The sequence below is a fragment of the Scomber japonicus genome, chromosome 3 (assembly GCF_027409825.1).
Source record: "Scomber japonicus isolate fScoJap1 chromosome 3, fScoJap1.pri, whole genome shotgun sequence".
Taxonomy (NCBI): domain Eukaryota; kingdom Metazoa; phylum Chordata; class Actinopteri; order Scombriformes; family Scombridae; genus Scomber; species Scomber japonicus.
The window spans coordinates 31,139,803-31,161,306 of record NC_070580.1 but is presented as its reverse complement, the minus strand read 5'-3'; the positions used below and the strand labels follow the sequence as shown (position 1 = coordinate 31,161,306).

The 21,504-nt window shown below is 38.4% G+C and overlaps 3 protein-coding genes across 4 annotated transcripts in view; 1 reads left to right on the top strand and 2 right to left on the bottom strand.

The window, feature by feature from the left end:
• Positions 1-533: 533 nt before the first annotated feature.
• Positions 534-4,911, bottom strand: LOC128355202 (ADP-ribosylation factor 4-like). The gene is made up of 6 exons (XM_053315449.1): positions 4,720-4,911; positions 2,588-2,671; positions 2,328-2,437; positions 2,176-2,247; positions 1,387-1,509; positions 534-730 (listed from the first exon to the last, which is right to left on the bottom strand). Exons 1-6 carry the CDS (start codon positions 4,784-4,786, stop codon positions 650-652), a joined length of 537 nt encoding a protein of 178 aa, XP_053171424.1. The 5' UTR covers positions 4,787-4,911; the 3' UTR covers positions 534-649.
• A 378-nt stretch (positions 4,912-5,289) lies between these two features.
• Positions 5,290-7,853, top strand: LOC128355201 (ADP-ribosylation factor 4-like). The gene is made up of 6 exons (XM_053315448.1): positions 5,290-5,357; positions 6,153-6,233; positions 6,329-6,438; positions 6,519-6,590; positions 6,691-6,813; positions 7,472-7,853. The coding sequence occupies exons 1-6, from the start codon at positions 5,291-5,293 to the stop codon at positions 7,550-7,552; spliced, it is 534 nt and encodes a 177-aa protein (XP_053171423.1). The 5' UTR covers position 5,290; the 3' UTR covers positions 7,553-7,853.
• A 2,687-nt stretch (positions 7,854-10,540) lies between these two features.
• Positions 10,541-21,504, bottom strand: part of appl1 (adaptor protein, phosphotyrosine interaction, PH domain and leucine zipper containing 1) — a 16,518-nt gene continuing 5,554 nt past the window's right edge. Inside the window, exons 7-22 of one of the 2 annotated variants that reach the window (XM_053315440.1) lie at positions 20,467-20,525; positions 18,905-19,051; positions 18,249-18,331; positions 17,598-17,759; positions 16,128-16,316; positions 15,976-16,018; positions 15,838-15,894; positions 15,002-15,093; positions 14,701-14,880; positions 13,750-13,802; positions 13,281-13,455; positions 12,423-12,459; positions 12,169-12,297; positions 12,023-12,073; positions 11,844-11,933; positions 10,541-11,416 (exon numbers count right to left, since the gene is read on the bottom strand). In XM_053315440.1, the coding sequence (XP_053171415.1) occupies positions 11,261-11,416; positions 11,844-11,933; positions 12,023-12,073; positions 12,169-12,297; positions 12,423-12,459; positions 13,281-13,455; positions 13,750-13,802; positions 14,701-14,880; positions 15,002-15,093; positions 15,838-15,894; positions 15,976-16,018; positions 16,128-16,316; positions 17,598-17,759; positions 18,249-18,331; positions 18,905-19,051; positions 20,467-20,525 (1,703 nt within the window). In that variant the 3' untranslated portion in view covers positions 10,541-11,260. Of the gene's footprint in view, positions 11,417-11,843; positions 11,934-12,022; positions 12,074-12,168; positions 12,298-12,422; positions 12,460-13,280; positions 13,456-13,749; positions 13,803-14,700; positions 14,881-15,001; positions 15,094-15,837; positions 16,019-16,127; positions 16,317-17,597; positions 17,760-18,248; positions 18,332-18,904; positions 19,052-20,466; positions 20,526-21,504 lie in introns of both variants that reach the window. The other variant, XM_053315439.1, reaches the window with a different exon arrangement.

The window sequence follows — 21,504 nt, the reverse complement described above, 5'->3', positions numbered from 1 at the left end:
ATTAATCGTGTTTTGAATTGCATGTTTAAAATCCTGTTATTTTACATTTGAAGGCAGTTTTAAGCCCATAATGTAAAGCATTTCTTACCAGAGTGTCTTAACTGGGAATCAATCACGGCTCTGCTGCGACTCCCAAACTCCAAAATGGTCCTTTGGTGGAGCTGAGGCTCGCTTGGCTGCACCTGGGTGTTTAGCGTGGAGGTGCTAACTCAAACTCCACGTACTCCGGTGGTAGTTAAACTCCGTTTGACACAGGTTGCATTTTACTTTTGACTTGTCAACTGAAGCGTCTGGAAGTTTTTTAAAGTTAAACAAGCCGTTCAAAAGTCCAGTAGCTCTCTTACTTTCCATCAGCGCGGTAGGTTTACTGCAGGAGGCCACTTCAAAGCATAGCGCTACAGCTAGAGGAGCCATCTACGGGGGAGTAGAAGGGACAAAAAGGCTTGCAAAATTAAAATGCGATTTAAAAAAATTAACGCATTATTGATTGCATTAATCTAATCGCGATTAACGCGTTAACGCTGATAGCCCTATTGAAAATATGTTATGTGCCTTTTAGAGCTAATTATAAAACACATCAGACCGGCCTGATGTGTTTGAAGACGCAGCAGGAAAACATAAAATTAAAGTAGAGCTTCCAGATCAGCCTCTACTGGATCTGGTTGGAGAGCCAGTCCAGACCCTCGGCCAGACCAGTACCACTCACAGCAGAGGAAGCCTGGACAAACCACTACTACACACACACACACACACACACACACACACACACACATACACACACACACACACACAGATTATTACAACCTGAACTGTCTGATTACATATTATTCTATTTAATATGTAATAGGTAATGTAACTATCTCAATTACTTTACTTAACTTTCAGCTGTTAGGATAAATGTTCCCATTAAGCACCAAAATCTAAGTTCAGGTGTTGTCATGGATACTGACATGATTTATAAGGGAGATCATTTCTTATAAAGCAACATTTATCTCTCATTTGAAAATGTATTCATTAGTTCATGTAGATTTTGGAATATAAAATAAAGATATTATGAAAAAAGACAAAAGTCTGGTATGAGTTTAATTGGTACTGTGACTCCTTTTAAGCCCACGTCATGATTTATTTACAAAATATAAAAAAATATTGATTTCAAAGAATTAAAAACAGCAATATATGTATTCAGTAACATGTTAAATATTAAAAAATGAGGAAAATCTTAAAGGTCTGACTTCAGATGTAACCTCCTTTATAATCATCAACATTTTCATTAGTAACTTTAATTTAATAACATTTTGTTTCTCAGTAACTTTAACAGATTACAGTTACATTTATTTTGTAGTTAAACGTGTAACTAGTTACTCTCCGACACTGATTGTTACCTACCGGCTGTGAGACTCCTGATAGGCTCAGGGCCTCTGTGATGTCACTGACCGACATGGCTCGGGGTAAATCCTGTTTGTTAGCGAACACCAGTAAGGGCGTCTCTTTCAGTTCTTCGTCTTCTAACTGCAACACACAAACATAACCGTGGTGATGAAGCTGCTCTGAAAACAAGACTTTTCTTTAACCCTTTACATGCTGTTCATATTCTGACTCATAATTAGTCTCTACACAACATGTTTGAATGTAAACACAAGTCAAATTTGTACATTTGCATATAAAAATTTTAAAAAATGCATTTTGTATCATTTTTGTATACTGTTGGTCACATTTAAGGAGAAGTCCAACTAAAAGAAATGTAACATTGGGTCAAATGATAGAATAAGTATTTAAGTATTAACCCTCCTGTCAAATTGACCCCGTCTGTTTTGATTGTTCCTTCTTTCCTTCCTCCCTCCCTTCCTTCCCTTTTCTTTATTTTTTCCTTCGTTCTTCCCTTCCTTCCCTCTTTTTTTGTTCCCTCCTCCTTCCTTCCTCCTTTCCTTACTTCCTTCCTCTTTTCCTCCTTACTCCTTTCCTTCCTTCCTTCCTTCCTTCCATCCCTCCTTACTCCTTTCCTTCCTTCCTTTCTTTCTTCCTTCCTCTTTCCCTCCTTACTCCTTTCCTTTCTTCCTTTCTTTCCCCCTCCTTACTCCTTTCCTTCCTTCCTTCCTTCCTTCCTTCCTTCCTTCCTTCCTCCTGTCCTTCCTTGACCTGAGGACAACACGAGGGTTAAAGAGTAAAGCTTGTTACCATCTTGTGCAGCTCGTCAGCAGCTTCTTTGATGCGCTCAGGGTCGGTGCTGTCCACCACAAATATCAGACCCTGAAGAAGAAAGAGACAGATGTTAATACAGATGTTCTGCAGTAATAACAGTGATGTCATAGTAACAGCTGCAGTATTACCTGTGTGTTCTCCAAGTAATGTTTCCACATGCGTCTGATGATTGACTCACTGCCGACATCCCAAAGTGAAAAACTGATGTTCTTGTACTCCACTGTCTCTATATTATAACCTACGCGCGCGCGCACACACACACACACACACACACACACACACACACACACACACACACACACACACACACACACACACACATGAGTTTATGTCATGACTTTGTATTACAGGAGCAGGTTTGGTTTACGTTTATCGGGAAGAGGCTGACCATTAGTAGTTGGGATGGTGGTGATGACCTCAGCCAGCTTCAGTTTGTACAGGATAGTGGTTTTCCCTGCTGCATCCAGACCCACTGCAGAAACACACACACACACACACACACACACACACACACACACACACACAAATGAATATTAGCAAGTACAACAACTGCTGTTATTACCGCTGCTGCTGTTATGAGTGTTACTATTAGAGCTGATTGTACTTATAGGATAAAAAGTAAAAGTCTTTATTCTGCAGAGTATTTGTAGTTTATATTATTTGAAGTTAGAAAAGTAATATTCAAGTCAAGCCTGATGTTCCCTCACACACAAAATCCCTTCAACACAGTGAGGCAGACAGATAATGCTGAAATATGGGACACTAGTTTAAGTCTAAGTAGACTTAGAAATAATTTAATTCATACAAAGCAGCCTTAGTTATCTGCCATAATAATCTGAAATGTGCATATCCATATTTGGTCATTTCATTTAGCCCTCTTCGTCACAAAAAACAGTAGTCTGTATATTCACATGTGTAATTTTAAACAATACAACTTACACATATACTAGTTAGCTTTAAAATAATTGATTAGAAAAAGACATGAATGTGTGAAAACTAACATTTGGGCCAATTCTACAGATATGTTATTAATATGCACTGTCCTTGACAAATAAACTAATAAAATAAAACTAGAAAATTCCAGGGAAATTTTGAGTGCCACGGGGCAACTGTCGGGACGAGTACAAGATTTATTTTTCTCCTTATGAATGTACTTTATTCTCAATTTAACATTCCTGAAGATATTAAGTGACACAGACAGGAACATCACTGTTATGAAATTATTAATTAAATCTTCAAATCATTTAGAGAGTAGATTTTATTATACTTTTTATTTTAAATTACTTGGTTGTATGAAATTATATTATGTACATTTTGTTCATCTTCTATTGATAAATGTTGAATCTTTTTATATACCACAAATCATATAACTACAATACAATACTATACTACAACTATTTATTTTGTCCACAGTAAACATGAATTAGCTCAGTTAACTGGCAAAGCAGACAGACAGGAAGAATCAGCTAATCACAAAAAAGTAGCTCAGTTTCTGCCCAGCGACAGGTTGCTGAGGGCAGCTAAGGCCCTGTGGTTGCTAAGGTCAGCTAAGGCCCTGCGGTTGCTATGGCGATTTGAGAATCTGCTTGGAAAGAATTCTCAAAATTCTGAAGAATTTGGCTTTTGACAAGATCCCGAACAATTGCAAACTGTGAGAAAACCGTAATTCCTATCCAAAAACCAAAAACACCGTGAGAGACAGAGAAGCAGGCATATTCTGACAGTGTTTATTTTGTTCAGATATTCCCTAAAATGAGCGAGTAAACTCAGTGTGAACAGAGTGAGATTATTTTGAAAAAAGAAGACGATTACATTAGGGTCAATGCGGAGCGAGACAGGGATTGCCGCTGGTCTCGGCCCCCCCGTTTAAATTTTGTGCAGACCCCACCTGTCAAAGTCACATTTTATGAGTCCCAACACCTATGTGCACATTTTGACAAAAAAATATGTGTCTCCTTTTTACGGTTTAGCCATGAGCTCGAGTTAAAAATAAAAATGAAGGTTATTTTTTACTGCTTCTCGCACTCTAGCTAACTGCCGCTTCCACTCTAACTTTGACGAAAAAGTGATTTCCACTCCTCGTTTGACTGCTCATAGTTTGAAAAGTTTACATGTTATGGAAAATAGTTTGGTATTTTTCCAGAGAGGACAAGTTTTCCTCCGTTTTAAAGTTTGAATCACGTTTCTATGTGCAGATATGAGCGAGCTAGGTGGCTCTGAAAAAAGGTGATTTTTTTGTGGGTTTTTCAAAAAATTCCCATTCATTTTCAATGGAGAAATCTCCCGGTTTTTTGGGAATAACTTTGGGAAAAATTGGAATTTCAACACCAAAAGTCATATCACCTCTTCCCCGATCGAGCCGCACGTTTTGATGTATATATTGTCGGGGTTTTCTCAAAGCTGCGGGAGGAGTTACTCGCCGAAAAACGGCGGAAGAAACGGAAGAAGAAGAAGTATGGAGAAGATTAATAGTTGCCTCGGGGCGAAGTTCATAACATTACTGCTGAAGTTAAATCTCACCCATTAAAATCCTGACAGGTTTCTTGGAGGTGAACCTGGAGAAGATGTGTGAGATGTAGACACCCATGGTTTCCTCAGCAGCAGCTCGGTGTGTGTGTCGGTGTGTTATTCATGTTGTCACACCGGCTGCTGTCAGCTCTGTACACGGTGGAAGCGGAGGAGCAGGCAGTATTTACAAATGATCTGTGTTGGCGGAAGTAATATTCACGTGTGTTACGTGAATATTACGGAGTTTTCTGAAAAGACCCGCCCCACTCTGCCTCTGATTGGCTCTTACTCTGATCAATCACGCGTCACTTCGAATTCTAACCAATCAAACCAACGCAGCTGAAGCGAATAGCCAATCAGAGGCAGTGTAGGGCGGGTCATTCCGTCGTCTTCCTAGGATATCAATGCGGTGTAAATACTGCCTGCTCCTCCGCTTCCACCGTGTACAGAGCTGACAGCAGCCGGTGTGACAACATGAAGAACACACCGACACACACACTCACACTCACACTGCTGCTGCTCTATAAAACCAGAGGAGACACCGACACACCAACACACACACCGAGCTGCTGCTGAGGAAACCATGGGTGTCTACATCTCACACATCTTCTCCAGGTTCACCACCAAGAAACCTGTCAGGATTTTAATGGGTGAGATTTAACTTCAGCAGTAATGTTATGAACTCTGAGAATCAATAACTTTAAGTATGGTAAAGGTTTTTTGTTGTTGTTGTTGTTGTTTTTGTTTTTTTTTACTTTTTTTATAGGTTGGATTGGGGACAACTAAGCTCCAGTGCATTTATTTTTATTTTATTAGTTTATTTGTCAAGGGCAGTGCATATTAATAACATATCTGTAGAATTGGCCCAAATGTTAGTTTTCACACATTTATGTCTTTTTCTATTCAAGTATTTTAAAGCTAACTAGTATATGTACACTGTGTAAGTTGTATTGTTTAAAATTACTCATGTGAATATACAGACTACAGTTTTTTGTTACGAAGAAAGAAACAAAAATTGTAGGCCTACTAAATGAAATGACCAAATATGGATATGCACATTTCAGATTATTATGGCAGATAAGTAAGGCTGCTTTGTATGAATCAAATTATTTCTAAGTCTACTTAGACTTAAACTAGTGTCCCATATTTCAGCATTATCTGTCTGCCTCACTGTGTTGAAGGGATCATTATTTTGTGTGTGAGGGAACATCAGGCTTGACTTGAATATTACTTTTCTAACTTCAAATAATATATATAATATATAATAATAATAATATATATATAATAATATATTTTATCCTATAAGTACAATCAGCTCTAATAGTAACACTCATAACAGCAGCAGCGGTAATAACAGCAGTTGTTGTACTTGCTAATTTATTTGTGTGTGTCTGTGTGTGTGTGTGTGTGTGTGTGTGTGTGTTTGCGTGTGTGTGTTTCTGCAGTGGGTCTGGATGCAGCAGGGAAAACCACTATCCTGTACAAACTGAAGCTGGCTGAGGTCGTCACCACCATCCCAACTATTGGTCAGCCTCTTCCCGATAAACGTAAACCTGCACCTGCTCCTGTAATACAAAGTCATGACATAAACTCATCTGTGTGTGTGTGTGTGTGTGTGCAGGTTTTAATGTAGAGACAGTGGAGTACAAGAACATCAGTTTTACAGTTTGGGATGTCGGCGGTCAGTCAGTCATCAGACCCTTGTGGAGACATTACTACGTAAACACACAGGTAATACTGCAGCTGTTACTATGACATCACTGTTATTACTGCAGAACATCTGTATTAACATCTGTCTCTTTCTTCTTCAGGGTCTGATATTTGTGGTGGACAGCACCGACCCTGAGAGGATCAAAGAAGCTGCTGACGAGCTGCACAAGATGGTAACAAGCTTCATGCATCATGTCTTCTTCTTCTATCATTTAAAGAAAAGTCTTGTTTTCAGAGCGGCTTCGTCACCATGGTTATGTTTGTGTGTTGCAGTTAGAAGATGACGAACTGAGAGACGCAACCTTACTGGTGTTCGCTAACAAACAGGATTTACCCCGAGCCATGCCAGTTAGTGACATCGCAGAGGCCCTGAGCCTATCAGGAGTCTCACAGCCGGTAGGTAACAATCAGTGTCGGAGAGTAACTAGTTACATGTTTAACTACAAAATAAATGTAACTGTAATCTGTTAAAGTTACTGAGAAAAAATGTGTTATTAAATTAAAGTTACTAATGAAAATGTTGATGATTATAAAGGAGGTTACATCTGAAGTCAGACCTTTAAGATTTTCCTCATTTTTTAATATTTAACATGTTACTGAATACATATATTGCTGTTTTTAATTCTTTGAAATACATATTTTTTCATGTTCTATAAATAAATCATGACGTGGGCTTAAAAGGTGTCACAGTACCAGTTAAGCTCATACCAGACTTTTGACTTTTTTCATTAAATATCTTTATTTTATATTCCAAAATCTACATGAACTAATGAATACATTTTCAAATGAGAGATAAATGTTGCTTTATAAGAAATGATCTCCCTTATAAATCATGTCAGTATCCATGACAACACACCTGTACTTAGATTTTGGTGCTTAATGGGAACACTTACCCTAACAGCTGAAAGTTAAGTAAAGTAATTGAGATAGTTACATTACCTATTACATATTAAATAGAGTAATATGTAATCAGACAGTTCAGGTTGTAATAATCTGTTGTATCTGTGTGTGTGTGTGTGTGTGTGTGTGTGTGTGTGTGTGTGTGTGTGTGCAGTGGTTTGTCCAGGCGTCCTGTGCTGTGAGTGGTACTGGTCTGGCCGAGGGTCTGGACTGGCTCTCCAACCAGATCCAGTAGAGGCTGATCTGCTGAGTCTTCAAACACATCAGGCCGGTCTGATGTGAGCTGAGCCGAGTCCATTACGAACAGAAACATAAGAGATCCCTCGTTAATTTGACTCATTAAATCGTCACAGAGAGATTTTTAGTGCTGCGTTCACTGCACACAGAAAAGCACGTAAATCACAGATATCTTCCTTCTGGGAAACACTTACAATACCAGTTTGTGCCACATTTCCGTCATTTTACAAGAATTTAAAAAGACTGCAAAATAATGTGAATTTTAAGTTATATTAATGAACTTTTATGAACAACCTTTGTTACCATACATGCATTATTTTATTAGTTTTTCACTGCACTGTTTTTTTTTCACTGAACAATCTGTCTGAACGTATATAAAACTTTCCTACATGTTTTATAATTTTCTCTAAAAGGCACATAACATATTTTTATATTTCTCTTTTAAAGATAAATCCAGTTTAAAAATAAACAGATCTGTGGCCTTGTAGATAATGTCTGATATCACCAGAAAGGAAAGTGTAGAAACGAGTTAATTAATGTCAAATAAAGACAAATATCTCAATAATTCATCGGTCACAGCTGATGAAACGACACTGGAGTCAAATGTTTTACTAATAAATCACAGTTTTGGATTATTGGGATCATTTTTAGGAAACAAATTGAACTGCACTGATTCTCTTTATCTTTTATTTATTTTAATCTGATTGTGTTTTAATCTCAGTTTATATTTAAAAAGTGATTTTACTCTTGAATTAAACTCAATTGCTTATTTATTACTTTCATGTTTACAGTAAAAATATCTTCATAGCACTCAGAAACACATAATCCCACATTTATTTATACTTTAAGACATTTATGTTGCTACGGACGATCAATTGAATGTATGTAAAATGATGTGCCTTTGTAACATGTAACATGTATTAGGGCTTTAAGAAAATATAAAATCTATATTTTCTAAAATGCTTAATTGATTTTTTTCATATTCAGTAATAAAGTTGTTACTGTGGACAATTTGTGTTTGTTTTATTCTGAAATACTCAAAAAAAAAAAGTGAAGAGTTTGATTTTTGTGCTGTTAAGTGAATTTGGATTCATATAACTATTCTTAATTACCAGTTCAAAGGAATAACAATCATTTTTTATCATATAATCATCAATTTATATGCTTTTGAGTAAATGGAAAGATTGTTAAGTAGCTAAACTAAAGATTAGCTTTAAGTAAAAGTTCAGCTAAAATAGCTAAAAGTAATGAATAGACAGTGAAATATATATAACTAATGAATAAGATGTTTTAATATTTGGCTGATATGATCGGAATAGATAGTTAAAAGTAATATAATTATCAAAATGTCATGGCAACCGAACAAGTCTTGTCAAATTGTTAATAGCTAAAAGTAATCATACAGTTAAAGTAGTTAAAAGAAATTGATTAGTCTGGATTAATGTTGGAAAAAGTTAAAAGTAATGAATTTAATGGTGGAAATAATTAAAAGTAATGGACTCATAGTTGAACTCATTAGAGGTTCGTTTGATTTTGATGTGAAAACAGCATCAGACTGACTCGGGCGGGTGGAGTTAGTGCTTTATTTATCACTGAAAAGCTTTTTTTCCTCTTTTTTTTAATTATTATTTCTGACACTTTGAACATCAATCAACTGAAACATATTTACAAGTCCAACATTATCCATCCATCCCTCCCTCCTCCCTCCCTTCTCCACGTCCATGCTTTTTTTTTTTTTTCTGCGTCGGTAAAGTGCAGCTCCATCATCATCATCATCATCAACACGAGTCTTTCAACCTTCAACCTGGTTTACAGCAAGAAAAACATCCTCCCAAAAAAAAACCCCACAGAAAAAATAAAAACTATCTTCAATAATTTTTGATTTCAGATACTAAGAAAGAGGTTTTTCTGTTGTAAGGAGGCTTTGTGACCTCTGATATCTGACATCCTTACACGTAATGTCTAAAAAATCTTGAAACTGAAGCTTATTCTGTTGTTTTATTTCTACAGATAAATCATTGTGAATCACTCTGGATGAAGGCAGATAATAAAAAAAACTGTGGAAAAACATTTTTAAAAAACGCTGCCCTCTCCCAAAATAAAATGACCCAGAGATAAATATGTATGAAAATATGAACAGCCTCCATTTTTATTTTATTTTGTTGATTTGATCGTCAATTTCTGACTTTCCACAACATCAGAGCAGCGTTTAACGAGCCCGAATGGACGAAAAAAAGGTGAGCGAAGCATCTTTGGCTCCCTTTTTGAGGTCTTAAAATCTGAATAATTATTTTTTTAAAGGTGAACAGTATAAGTTTCTTATTAATGAGCTTTACTCTCATGCATCTATTTATTTCCTAAAGAGGCACAGGCCGAGTTGCAGTTAAAAAAAATTAGTTTAAAATTATCACATTTTCACACCGTCTGGTTTTTTGCTGCTGTGTCTTCTTGGATCATCTCGTTTCTCTATGGCGGCCATTTTGGCTCCAGTCCCCGACAAACATGCTAGTAGCGCTCTGCGTACAAATGGCGTGACAGGATGATGGGACGCAAGTATGATGGCGTTTTGTGTTTTTCCTCGACAGAAACAGAAATAAACTGTGAAAGGATTCGTGCTGGAAATGAAGGCGTCGTTTTACACTCTCGTTAGTTTCAAAAGGGGTCAAATTATTTTCACTGTGGCTAAAGCAGAGCTGACCTTTGACCTTTGACCCTGGCTAGCCTGTGGAGTTTGTTGGTGTTTTATAACAGGAGAATTTGGTGCTGGTCATTATTTAGTTTTCATTAAATTAAAAACATTCAAATGTTTTTTATAGTATAAAGTCGTAGCGATTTCTGCTAAATATCTGTGTTTCAGAGGCGTAACGCCGATTTAACGATTTCCAGGTCTATTTATATTAAAAAGTGCTGAATTTGGTTGAAAACTTAACTTAAAAAAAAAAAAAGTATTGTTTCAACACTATTTTAATGACTGTATTTCATTCTCTTTAATGATGATTCAGCTTTTTTGATTTTCTAAAATTTAAACCAAAGACTGCCGAGGAGAACGGAAAGAAAAAGAAAAAAAGTGAAATACTGTACGATGCCTTTAATAAAATCTCTGCTCTCTCTTCTCTCTTCTCTTTTTGTATTCACACGTTTTAACGGTCAGAGAAAACCTCTGGAGGTGTCGTGTTGCAACCGTCACCTGCTGCTGTTGCCGAGGTGCTCTTGAGCCCCGGCAACAGGAGGCGGGAGCTTAGTGGCGTCGACCAATAAAGGGACATAAGAGAAGCGCGTTGTCTCCTTCAGATCCCTCACATGTTGCTTTGCTTTATATCGTCTGTAATTGCTGTTAGCTCTTTTTTATAAAATAATAATAATATAATAAAATAAAATAAAAACTGAAACTTGCAGGTTAATCTATATTTGTGTGTCAGCCAGTAAAAAAAGCAGCCGTTTTTTTTTCTTCTTTTTTTTTCTTTTACACACAGAGTAAAACACGAGTCCGTGACGAGACGTTTCCAAGCCTACCCTCCTCCTCTTCCTCCTCTTCCTCCTCCTCCGAGTCCAGCAGCGAGGGATCACATGTTTTTCATCTCCAAGCAGCCCCGTGCAGGCGGGCGGGCGGGTTGACGCTCCCCCTCCTCTGATTCCTGAGCTGTTGCTTTGACAGTACCAGCTGGGACTCGCCTGGGTGGGAAAAACATGCGTCCTCTGCGTGTCGTTAGGCTTCAGACTCGCCCTTCTTCTTCCCCTCGTCCCCGGCATCGCTGTCCTCCGATTGGCTGTTGCTTAGCACTAGGAACTGTCCGTCAGCGGAGGCGGGCGGGTTCGCAGGACGACTCGAGGCGGCGATCAAACGGCTCTGCTCCTCCAAATCCTACGAGACAAAACAAGAAGAAATACAAAACTGAAATTAAATATCAAATATTTATTTTACTTATTTTTACTGAATGTCTTTTTTAATAATTTTTTAAATTCTAAATTTAAAAAATTTTTGTTTTATTTGTTGTTGTTTTATTATTAGAGCTGTCAAACGATTCATTTTTTTAATCGAGATTAATCGCAGAATTTCCATAGTTAATTGCGATTAATCGCGTTTTGAATAGCATGTTTAAAATCCTGTTATTTTACATTTCAAGGCAGTTTTAAGACCATAATGTAAAACATTTCTTACCAGAGTGTCTCAACTGGGACGGTAACATCGTTTGAAACGGACGTATACATTTTCGTACGTCCGTTGAGCATAAATGGGCCCTTAAGTGTATTCAAGCCTGGAGGTTAGAATTAAAAGGTTAAAATGTCACCTTCTCTATCTGTTTCTGTTTGCTGAGTTCCTCCTGCTGTTTCTCTTTGGCCTTGTCCTGCTCCTTCCTCTTCTCCACGGACTTACGGTCCTGCAACAATTTAAAAAAAAACAATTAATCTCAACAAGAAAAATGTGAGGGAGTTAACATTAGTAGGAAGCCCCAAAAATCTGTCTCACCATCTCAGAGTGGAAGGCGATCTGCTTGGCCAGGCCGATACTGTCACAGATCTGAAACACACGAAGAAGAAGAAGACGGACGAGTTAGAGACGGATAAAAAACAGAATATTAGAAAGCGAGACGAACAGATGAGCAGATAAATAACCTTCTCTCCATCGTTGTTGGACTCGAAGATGTAGCAGACGGCTCTCCCGCTGGCCGAGTGCAGAACGAAACCGAACAGTCTTTTGTTGTCCTGATGGGAGGAACACTGGACGACAGTGGAGAGAGGGAACTACAGCAGGAGAGAGAAGGAGAGGAGGAGAAGAGGAGATAAGAAGAAGAATGAGATGATTAGGACATAAGCGATCAGAAACCTTTCTGATACTTATTCAATCAAAAAGACGGAGGTCATCCTACCCTGAGACGAGTGACTTGTGTCTGCGGATCAATGAGTCTGAAAAGCAAAAATATATATCATTAGTATATCTGGGTCAACGACGTTTGATGTGGTTTAGTTAAATTTAAAGGGTTAAAATGTGAAAATAAACTTATGAATATCTTGCACTCATTCTTTTTTTGTGGACCAAACATACAATTTCTGCTTTTAATCCATTTTCAGAGAATATATCAGAGGATTATGGTAAAAACGTCCAAGTGGTGTAACCATAAAAACTTTGTACCAAATAATTAAACTTGCTTAAAAACACTAAATTCGGAGTGTGTTGGTGGTCACGTGGTTAGAGCGCATGCCACTCTTGACAAAATGCTTTGAAATTTAAATGTAGAAGAACTGAAATAAATTACTTAACTTAAATATTTAACATTTATCATTCTTTTGTGGTTACACCATTTGACATTTTCAGGAGCATTCAGTCTTACTTTTGGTTAAAAAAAATGGTGCAAATGTCACATTTTAATAAACCTGATGCTGCTTTTGAAAACTATTTCCAAAGATATTTTTGAATTGCTCATCTTGCCGACCCTCATTTGTCACTCCACATTATATACAGAAAAAATAAGCTGCCAAAGACAAACCAGTGTTTCCAAAAATTATGAAATGTCCTCACAAATACACAAACACACACACATCAGACCATGGGACGCTACATAGACACTTTCTGTAACCCGACCCCAATTAACTGGTCCTAAGTCTGAAATTTGTCCCCCTATAAGTAGCCTATGACCACTCACACACACACACACACGCACACACGCACACACACACACACACACACACACACACACACACACACACACACACAGAGGGCTTCATACTTGAGGCAGTCACAGGTGACCAGCAGGTGGGACTCGGTCATCCTGAAGATGTTGTGTATGGCTCTGGCTGCCAGGATCTGCCTCATGGTCTCAGAGATCACGTCGGCCGTCTCGGCGGTCCTCACCTCCATGGAGCCCAGGAAGCGAACAATGAAGAGCTGGTGGAGGATCGAGTCTGGACGGCAAAATACATACACAAGATAAAAAATATGAAAAAATGTTCATTCATGAGGGCCAATGTTTGAACACTCTTTAAATAAAGCTTTTTTTTTTCAAGTTTTCAAGTGTGGAATAGCTAATGGAGCAAAAACGTGAAATGGAAATGTTTTCACGACAAAACTGTATCAAAATTGGAGCCGGAAGCAACACTTCAACAGGAAACTACAGAAATGATTTTACTATTTGAATAATAATAATGAATAAAGTGTCAATAAAGTGAGGAAAATGAGACTGGACTAAGAGACGGTACCTTCATTGTCTTCTGATGTGTTCTCTCCTGACTCTCCAAAGGGATTACTCCTTCTGTGAACACACACACACACACACACACACACACACACACACACACACACACACACACACACACACACACACACACACACACACACACACACACACACACACACACACACACACACACACACACACACACACACACACACACACACACATCTTCATTACTAAACAGAACAGAAACCTTCTCTTTCACACAAAAACTGAAACTCTCACGCTGTCAGGCGAAAGTTATAGATACTTTAACCCTCCTGTTATCCTTAGGTTAAGGAAGGACAGAAGGAAAGGAGAGAGGGAGGGAGGAAGAAAGGAAGGAAGGAGGGAAGGAAGGAAGGAAAGGAGTAAGGAGAGAGGGAGGGAGGAAGGAAGGAAGGAGGGAAGGAAGGAAGAAAGGAAGGAAAGTAGTAAGGATGAAAAGAGGAAGGAAGGAAGGAAAGAAAGTAGTGGAGTAAGGAGAGAGGGAGGAAGGAAGGAAGGAAGGAAGGAAGGAAGGAAAGTAGTAAGGAGGGAGGAAGGAAGGAAGGAAGGAGGGAGGAAGGAAGGAGTAAGGAAGGAAGGAAGGAAGCAAGCAAGGAGGAGGGAGCAAAGAGAGAGGAGGAGGGGAAGAAGGAAGGAAAAATTAAAGAAAGAGTTTCCTCTTTCTTTAATTTTAAAAAAATTAAAGAAAGAGTTTCCTCTTTCTTTAATTTAGGAAGGAAGGAACAGTCAAAAGAGAAATGGGGTCAATTTGACCCGGGAGGACGACAGGAGGGTTAATCGATCAGATTTTGATGAATGAAAATGTCAACAGCTTTCATATCGGCCCCTCGGTTATGAAATGTTGCTTCTGAACTGATTTAATATTGTAAAGTAATTCTGAGACTCGGAGCAGAAACATGAATATGACAGATTAACGGGGGGGTCGTACCTGCCGGACTGCGCTGCCGTCTTGCTCTGTCCTGAGTTCTCCTCGCTGACGGGGGAAATGATGTCAAACTGGATCGGTGTATCCGGGGCAACCAGCGCATCCAATGAGAGCACAGAGAGGGCAGGCGATGGCTCGGAGCCCACAGAGCTTATACTGCTGGTTCGGCCCGAACGCCCTTTACTGGAAAAGAGGAGTAATATGTAAAAGTTCACTCACAGAAATCTGACTGGCCTCCGTTAAACCTGGCAGCTGTTAGATTAGACCGTCAGTCTCATAATCTTTACTCTGGTGGTCTTTTTACCTGCTGGGTCTCATGCTCTCGTGTCTCTGTTGGAAGGATGGCGACGGCGTCACGGCTTCAAGAGCTGATTGGTTTACTCTGGCTGCCAGCTCCTGCCAATAGGAAGATTAATCCAAACAGTCAAAGTTGTCGCTGCTGTTATTAGATGTGAAAGCTAAAATGTGTGAACCAGTAACGTAGTAGACATATTTATGCAGGTCACAATACCATGCAGCGTTACCGCTAGCTGCGTGGTATTGTCACCTGTTGTCTGTATCTTATCCTTTACTGTAACTTATTGTATAATTGCTGCTAACATTGTGCCTTCTTTTATATTTTTTTATATTTTAAAGTTGTTGTTTGTTTTTATGGTATGTCTGTCTGTCTTTTAATGTGAGGACTACGGGTGGAAATTAGCCTTGAGCTAAACCCGGTATATTTACAAGACGTCATTGCATCAATTGTCCATTAATATGCATTGTCCTCGGTAAATAAACGATATAACATATAACAAAGAGAGAAACAGAGAGAGGGTGTGTGTAGGGGTTTTTATATGTGTGTGGACAGGAAGTGTGAAACTTTATATCTAATAGATAAAACTTTAGATTATTGGTTACACACCGTACATTATTGCACAGAGTCTATTAATGTACTAAGTCCATTATGGCACTCGGATATTAGTATATTATTACGTTATCTTTTTTTTTTTATATAGCCAATATTTTAATAACTTATTACACTATTGGCACAAAGTTATTACGTTATTGGTTCAGACATTTGATTATTGGCAAGTTATTAAGTTAACGGCACTGCTGACAAAGTTCCCACAGTAACTTTGGTAAAGGTAAAACACAGACCTCTGCGTTCTCACTCAGGTAGATCCTCTTGGAGATGTTGTTGATGGTGGAGACCCACTGGAGGAGGAAGCAAAGAGTCGCAGTGAGGAAACAGGAACAGGAAGTCATAGCAAGACAAACAAGAAGAAGACCTCTTACCTCCTCGCAGTCCTTCCTGCTCTCCGCCTGCAGCGTCACAACTCTGAAAAACAAAAAAACAAATAATTCTTAATCTCAGGGCTAATCCTCTACTACAGATCATCAGCATTTGAAGATGATCATAATGTAAAAGAAGAGGGAACCGCTCTCACTTCTTGCCATCGAAGGAAGTAACCTGGAAGCAGAAGCGGCGGTCGTCACTGTCGACCGCCATGACGGAGGAGTTGTCGAGGTCTGTGACCAGGCCGCCCGCCACCTCGCCCCGGCCCTGCTGCATCAGGTTGCCTCCCTGCGTGAAGAAGTACTGACGTTCCCATGACGACGACACCAGGCCCGTCTTACTGAAAGAGAGATAAACATAAGAGATGATTAAAGTCTTTAAAGATGACACAAAACGTACTAAAAACACAACTGGTACTAATTAAAGGGAACTTGGGAATTATAGGTTTGTTGTTTCTATCAGTGATAACATTCACCAAGTTAACAGCAGAGATCTGGGAACACTTTAAATCAGGGGTGTCAAACATGCGGCCCGGGGACCAGATATGGCCCGCTGAGGGGTGCGATCCGGCCCAGTTGCGATCCAGTGCTCTTTTCCCTCCTTCCGGTCTTCCTTCTGTCCTTCCTTCCATTCTTCCTTCTGTCCTTCCTTCCATCTGTCCTTCCTACCTTCCTTTCTTCCTTTTGTCCTTCCTTTCATCTGTCCTTCCTTCCTTCTGTCTGTCTGTCCTTCAGTATCTCTCTTTCCTACCTTTCTTCCCTCCTTATTTTTGCCTGTCTTTCCTTCCTTCCTTCTTTCCTTCCATCTTTTTAATGATCCGGCCCACATGAGATCAAATTGGTCTGTATGTGGCCCTTGAATTAAAATGAGTTTGACACCCCTGCTTTAAATCAAGAGAAAGCTAACTTTAGTTACAGTTTACTTAATTTTATGTAGTTTACTTTCATTATGTACTATTTTTATTGTTATTTTTACTATTATATTACATTATAGTTTTTATTTCTTTCCTCTACATTTCTTTAAAAACATTGCTTTATGATCCTTTTATGTGAAGCTCTTGGTGAATGTAATTTCCTGTGTTGTAAAGCACTTTCAGCTGCATTTATTGTTTAAAAAGGTGCTCTACAAATAAAGTTTTTATTATTATCACTAAGAAAATAAGACGGGTGAAGACTGATGAGCAGTCAGACAATCAGACAGGTTGAGTTAACCTGATGAGAACAGTTTTATTAATAGAAATGATGCACAAAACTATAACAAATACAATCCAAGTTGTAATATATTAGACTTAAATGTTGGATTTGGACATCTTTGGCGCCCTCTAGTGGTAAAAAGACACTGTGACAGATATTAGTAGCCAGTCCCCACTCCTGATATAAATAACCTGGTTAGGTTTAAATTTCTGCAGTTCATTATTCATTAATGGTGTTCATATACTTTAGGCTCCCAGCTGAACCTATAAGTCTATAAGTTAGCTTTAAATCATAATGCAGCCCATCCTACCTGCTAAAAAATATAATTATTACATGTGACATCAAACAATTCTATACAAAGGAGCCTTAATTGTGAATATTAAAGTCTTAGAAATGTGCGTGTGTGTGTGTGTGTGTGTGTGTCTTACTTGCGAATGTACAGGTAGCCCTGCTTCCTGGTCAGGTTGCGACACACAGGTGAGTGGACGGGGTCGGGGTCACATGGTGCGTACAGCGGGTCAGATGACATCTCCATCTGCTGGATGGTCTGCTGCATCTGCCCAACCTCCTCCTCCATCTCCCGACGGACGCTGTACACACACACACACACACACACACACACACACACACACACACACACACACACACACACACACACACACACACACACACACACACACACAGGTTCAGTCTCTTCATGCTTCTATCTATTTGCAATCTACAAAACCTAAATAAAAAGAGACCTTGAATTTCGGTGCAATTACATCTGTGCTCCAGCACCTCTGAGCTTCATCACCTCTGAGGTACAAACTCTTCCTCTTTCAGTTACACATTTAACAAAGTAAGTAAGTAAGTAAGTAAACTTGGAAGAAATCTGCTGTGTCACATGTTAAACTGCAGCACTTTGAACGAAATATGATGTTATCTTCCATCAGTGTGAGGTTTAGTTGTTCATCACTGCTAGCAGCTTTTTACCACCAAACCTCAAAAGCTTTGAGTGTGTGTGTGTGTGTGTGTGTGTGTGTGTGTGTGTGTGTGTGTGTGTGTGTGTGTGTGTGTGTGTGTGTGCAGGTTCTTACTTCTGGACGCTGGTTCCTATGGTTCCCAGGAAGTCTTCCCACTGCTGGGTGAGATTTTCTGAACCCAGCTTAAAAAAACTGATCTGTACAAAATAAAACACACATAATGAGCATCAGCAGGTTTCAACTGAGCCTCCAAAAACTTCAATGTGACGTTCACTAACAGTTTTTTTCATGATCAATTAAACTGTCATGCTTGATTAATCATTTAGAAGTAGTGAAAACATTGATTTAAATTTTTCTTAAAAGCCCACAATGATGCCTTCAATCTGCTTTTTTTGTCTAACAGTCTAAAACCTTATAATAACATATAATAATATAATATAATATAATATTTTTATTTACTATCACATGATAAAGAAAAGAAATCAGTGAATTTGAGAAGCTGGAAGCAATCAAAATGGTTTGCCGATTGATTTTCTTTGGACCAACTAATCAATGAATGAACTAATGATAGCAGCTCTAAAGAAATTAGAACAATTGTATTTTTATATTAAAATGTCGGCTCATAGTCGGCTGTATAAAGCTGCCAGTGAGACCTCGTGATTCAGGTCATTAGGTCGGTCTGCTGGGTTTTGAAGCTCTGACTGGAATTGCTCTAGTATGCAGGACGTGTGTGTGTGTGTGTGTGTGTGTGTGTGTGTGTGTGTGTGTACCTGGGCCTGCATGTATCCCAGCAGCGGCTCCAGCAGAGCCGTCTTCTTCTTGTACTGTAGTGTGTTCAGTGAGCAGAAGTAGTGCATCATGGTCTGGTGCTGTTTCTTGCGGGAGGTGTAAACGTCCTCCACCACCTCCGCCCGCACCTGCAACACACACACACACACACACACACACACACACACAGACACAGACAGACAGACAGACAGACAGACAGACAGACAGACAGACAGACAGACAGACAGACAGACAGACAGACAGACAGACACACACACACACACACACACACACACACACACACACACACACACACACACACACCACATTTACTCATATTTCAGTAACCATCATAATAACATAATTTACTGACACACTTAAAGCTTTTATATGTTGGTACACTTTCTAAAAGAGGCCATTAGAGGAAGTGATTTCCTTCTTGATGTGCAGCGGTTATTTCTGTGTATAAAAAAAGATATGAAACTAGCTGCAGATAGAGAGGAGAGATTAGAAACAGTCCCCGCTCGCAGCTGCATTGCTGCACAAAAACCACTGAACTGATAAATGTTTCACACTGTGAGAGATAATCTCTAGTGAGCTTCGACTCTCTGGAAGTTTATCATCATAGAAATACATTTAAACGGCAGCCTGGGAAGAAGGAAACTAAAATAAAACCTAAAAGTGTGCTAATAGGCTATTAAAGAGCTAACACACTCATCTATATGCTGTCATTGCTACAAGAACAATGACACAGCACAGCATCTCTAGAAAATAGGCAATGCAAGTTAAGACATTTGCAATACTACAATATCCCTTTCATGCATGAATTATGAACCTCAGTCAAGATTTTTCTCCTAATATTTTTCATTTCATTCAAACATATTTGAACTTCGTTTTTTCATTCACCAAATGATATACCATGACATTATAATAACATAAAAATCAACTGATCTATGACCAAAAACATTACTGCAGGCTTAGTGGTGACGTATGGGATGATGCACTAGTGTCCGCTGTGGTGGCTAAAGTGTAACTATGCCATCAAAATCCTTTCATACATAAGAAAACAGCTTTTGAATAGCTGTCCACTGTAGTGACCACTATGCGTGAACTGATGTGTGCTAATAGGCTATTAAAGAGCTAATACACTCATTTACAATATAATAAATAAATAAACTGATGGCACCATACAGGACTAAAAATCAATAAAGTGCAATAAAAATGAATTGCTGATGTAACTTTTAACCTTTTACATGTCAGCTGAAGATGTAAAAAGTGAAAGCATACAATAAAGTTTCTAATAATTCATAATTTATATATTTGTATAGCACCTTGCATACAGTAAATGTAGCTCAAAGTGCTTTAATTCAATGAAAATCAACAATTGCTTCTAAACTCAACACTAAATAACTAAAATAACAGTCTCAGAGTCTCTATGTTTCCTGCAAATAGCATCAAATTACACATATGTGTCCCAAGAAATAATAAAATAAAAGTATTTCCTAGAAGCTAAAGGATAAAATTGTAGTATTGAATCAAGTGTTTCTGTCACTAATGCGGTTACCTTATCGTTGTCCCTCTTCTTGGACAGGCGGCTGTATCTGTTAATGGCCGTGTCATGATCTGCAGGCACAAAGAAACAAGAGGGTGAAACTCTTCTTTATATTTGGAATAACATTAATTTCTTCATAATTCCTTTTTATTTATTTATTTATAAACAGTAACACAGGAAAGAGAGAAAAATAAAGCAGTAAATTTAAAAAAGGTAAAAAATAGCAACCATGAAAAACGAGGTGAAATCTGACCTCAACTGTAACTAAAGAACATCACGAGTCCTGAGGGAGAAAAAGTGATTTCCTCTAAATGTGCCAACAGAACATGGAGCCAAACGGACATCACAGTGATCTGGTATTTAACTTTGGGTTGCTATAACTCAAATGTGACAGAGGCTGGGTTTTTTATAGTAGTAAATCCACATCGAATCTTCACTCAGATCAGGATGGATGTCGTCCACAAGTCCTGCTGCATTAAAGAGTTTAACTGAAATATTTAGATGAATGGTCTCAAAATATCAGAAACATCCTGTGTGTGTGTGTGTGTGTGTGTGTGTGTGTGTGTGTGTGTGTGTGTGTGTGTGTGTGTGTGTGTGTGCAAATTTGAATAATAATAATAATTTAAAAAATTAAAGAAAATTATCAAAGTAGATTGTAACTTCTATCAGTCTGAACCAACTCTGATGTGAGGATTTGAAGATTTAATTGAGTTTTTTTTTTAATTTAAATTGTTGTTCAGACTATTTAAGAAAGTAACTGATCCTATGTCCCGCCCCTTTCACTTGTTTCCTCCAATCACAGCTGAGAAACAACTACGACAACTTTCCTGCAGCAGCACAAACCTCAACAGATGAGCAAGACATTGAAGTTGGCCTGCAACTAACTAATTATTTGAATTATTGATTAATGTTGGTGATTAATTGATCACTCGTTTGTTTTTTTGCAACCTAAAACGTCTTAAAAACAGGCAGGAGTGGAAAATGGCATGTGGAAATTATTCTTTTTATTCACTTTGATGTTACTAGTTATCTCATTTCCACGAATAATTA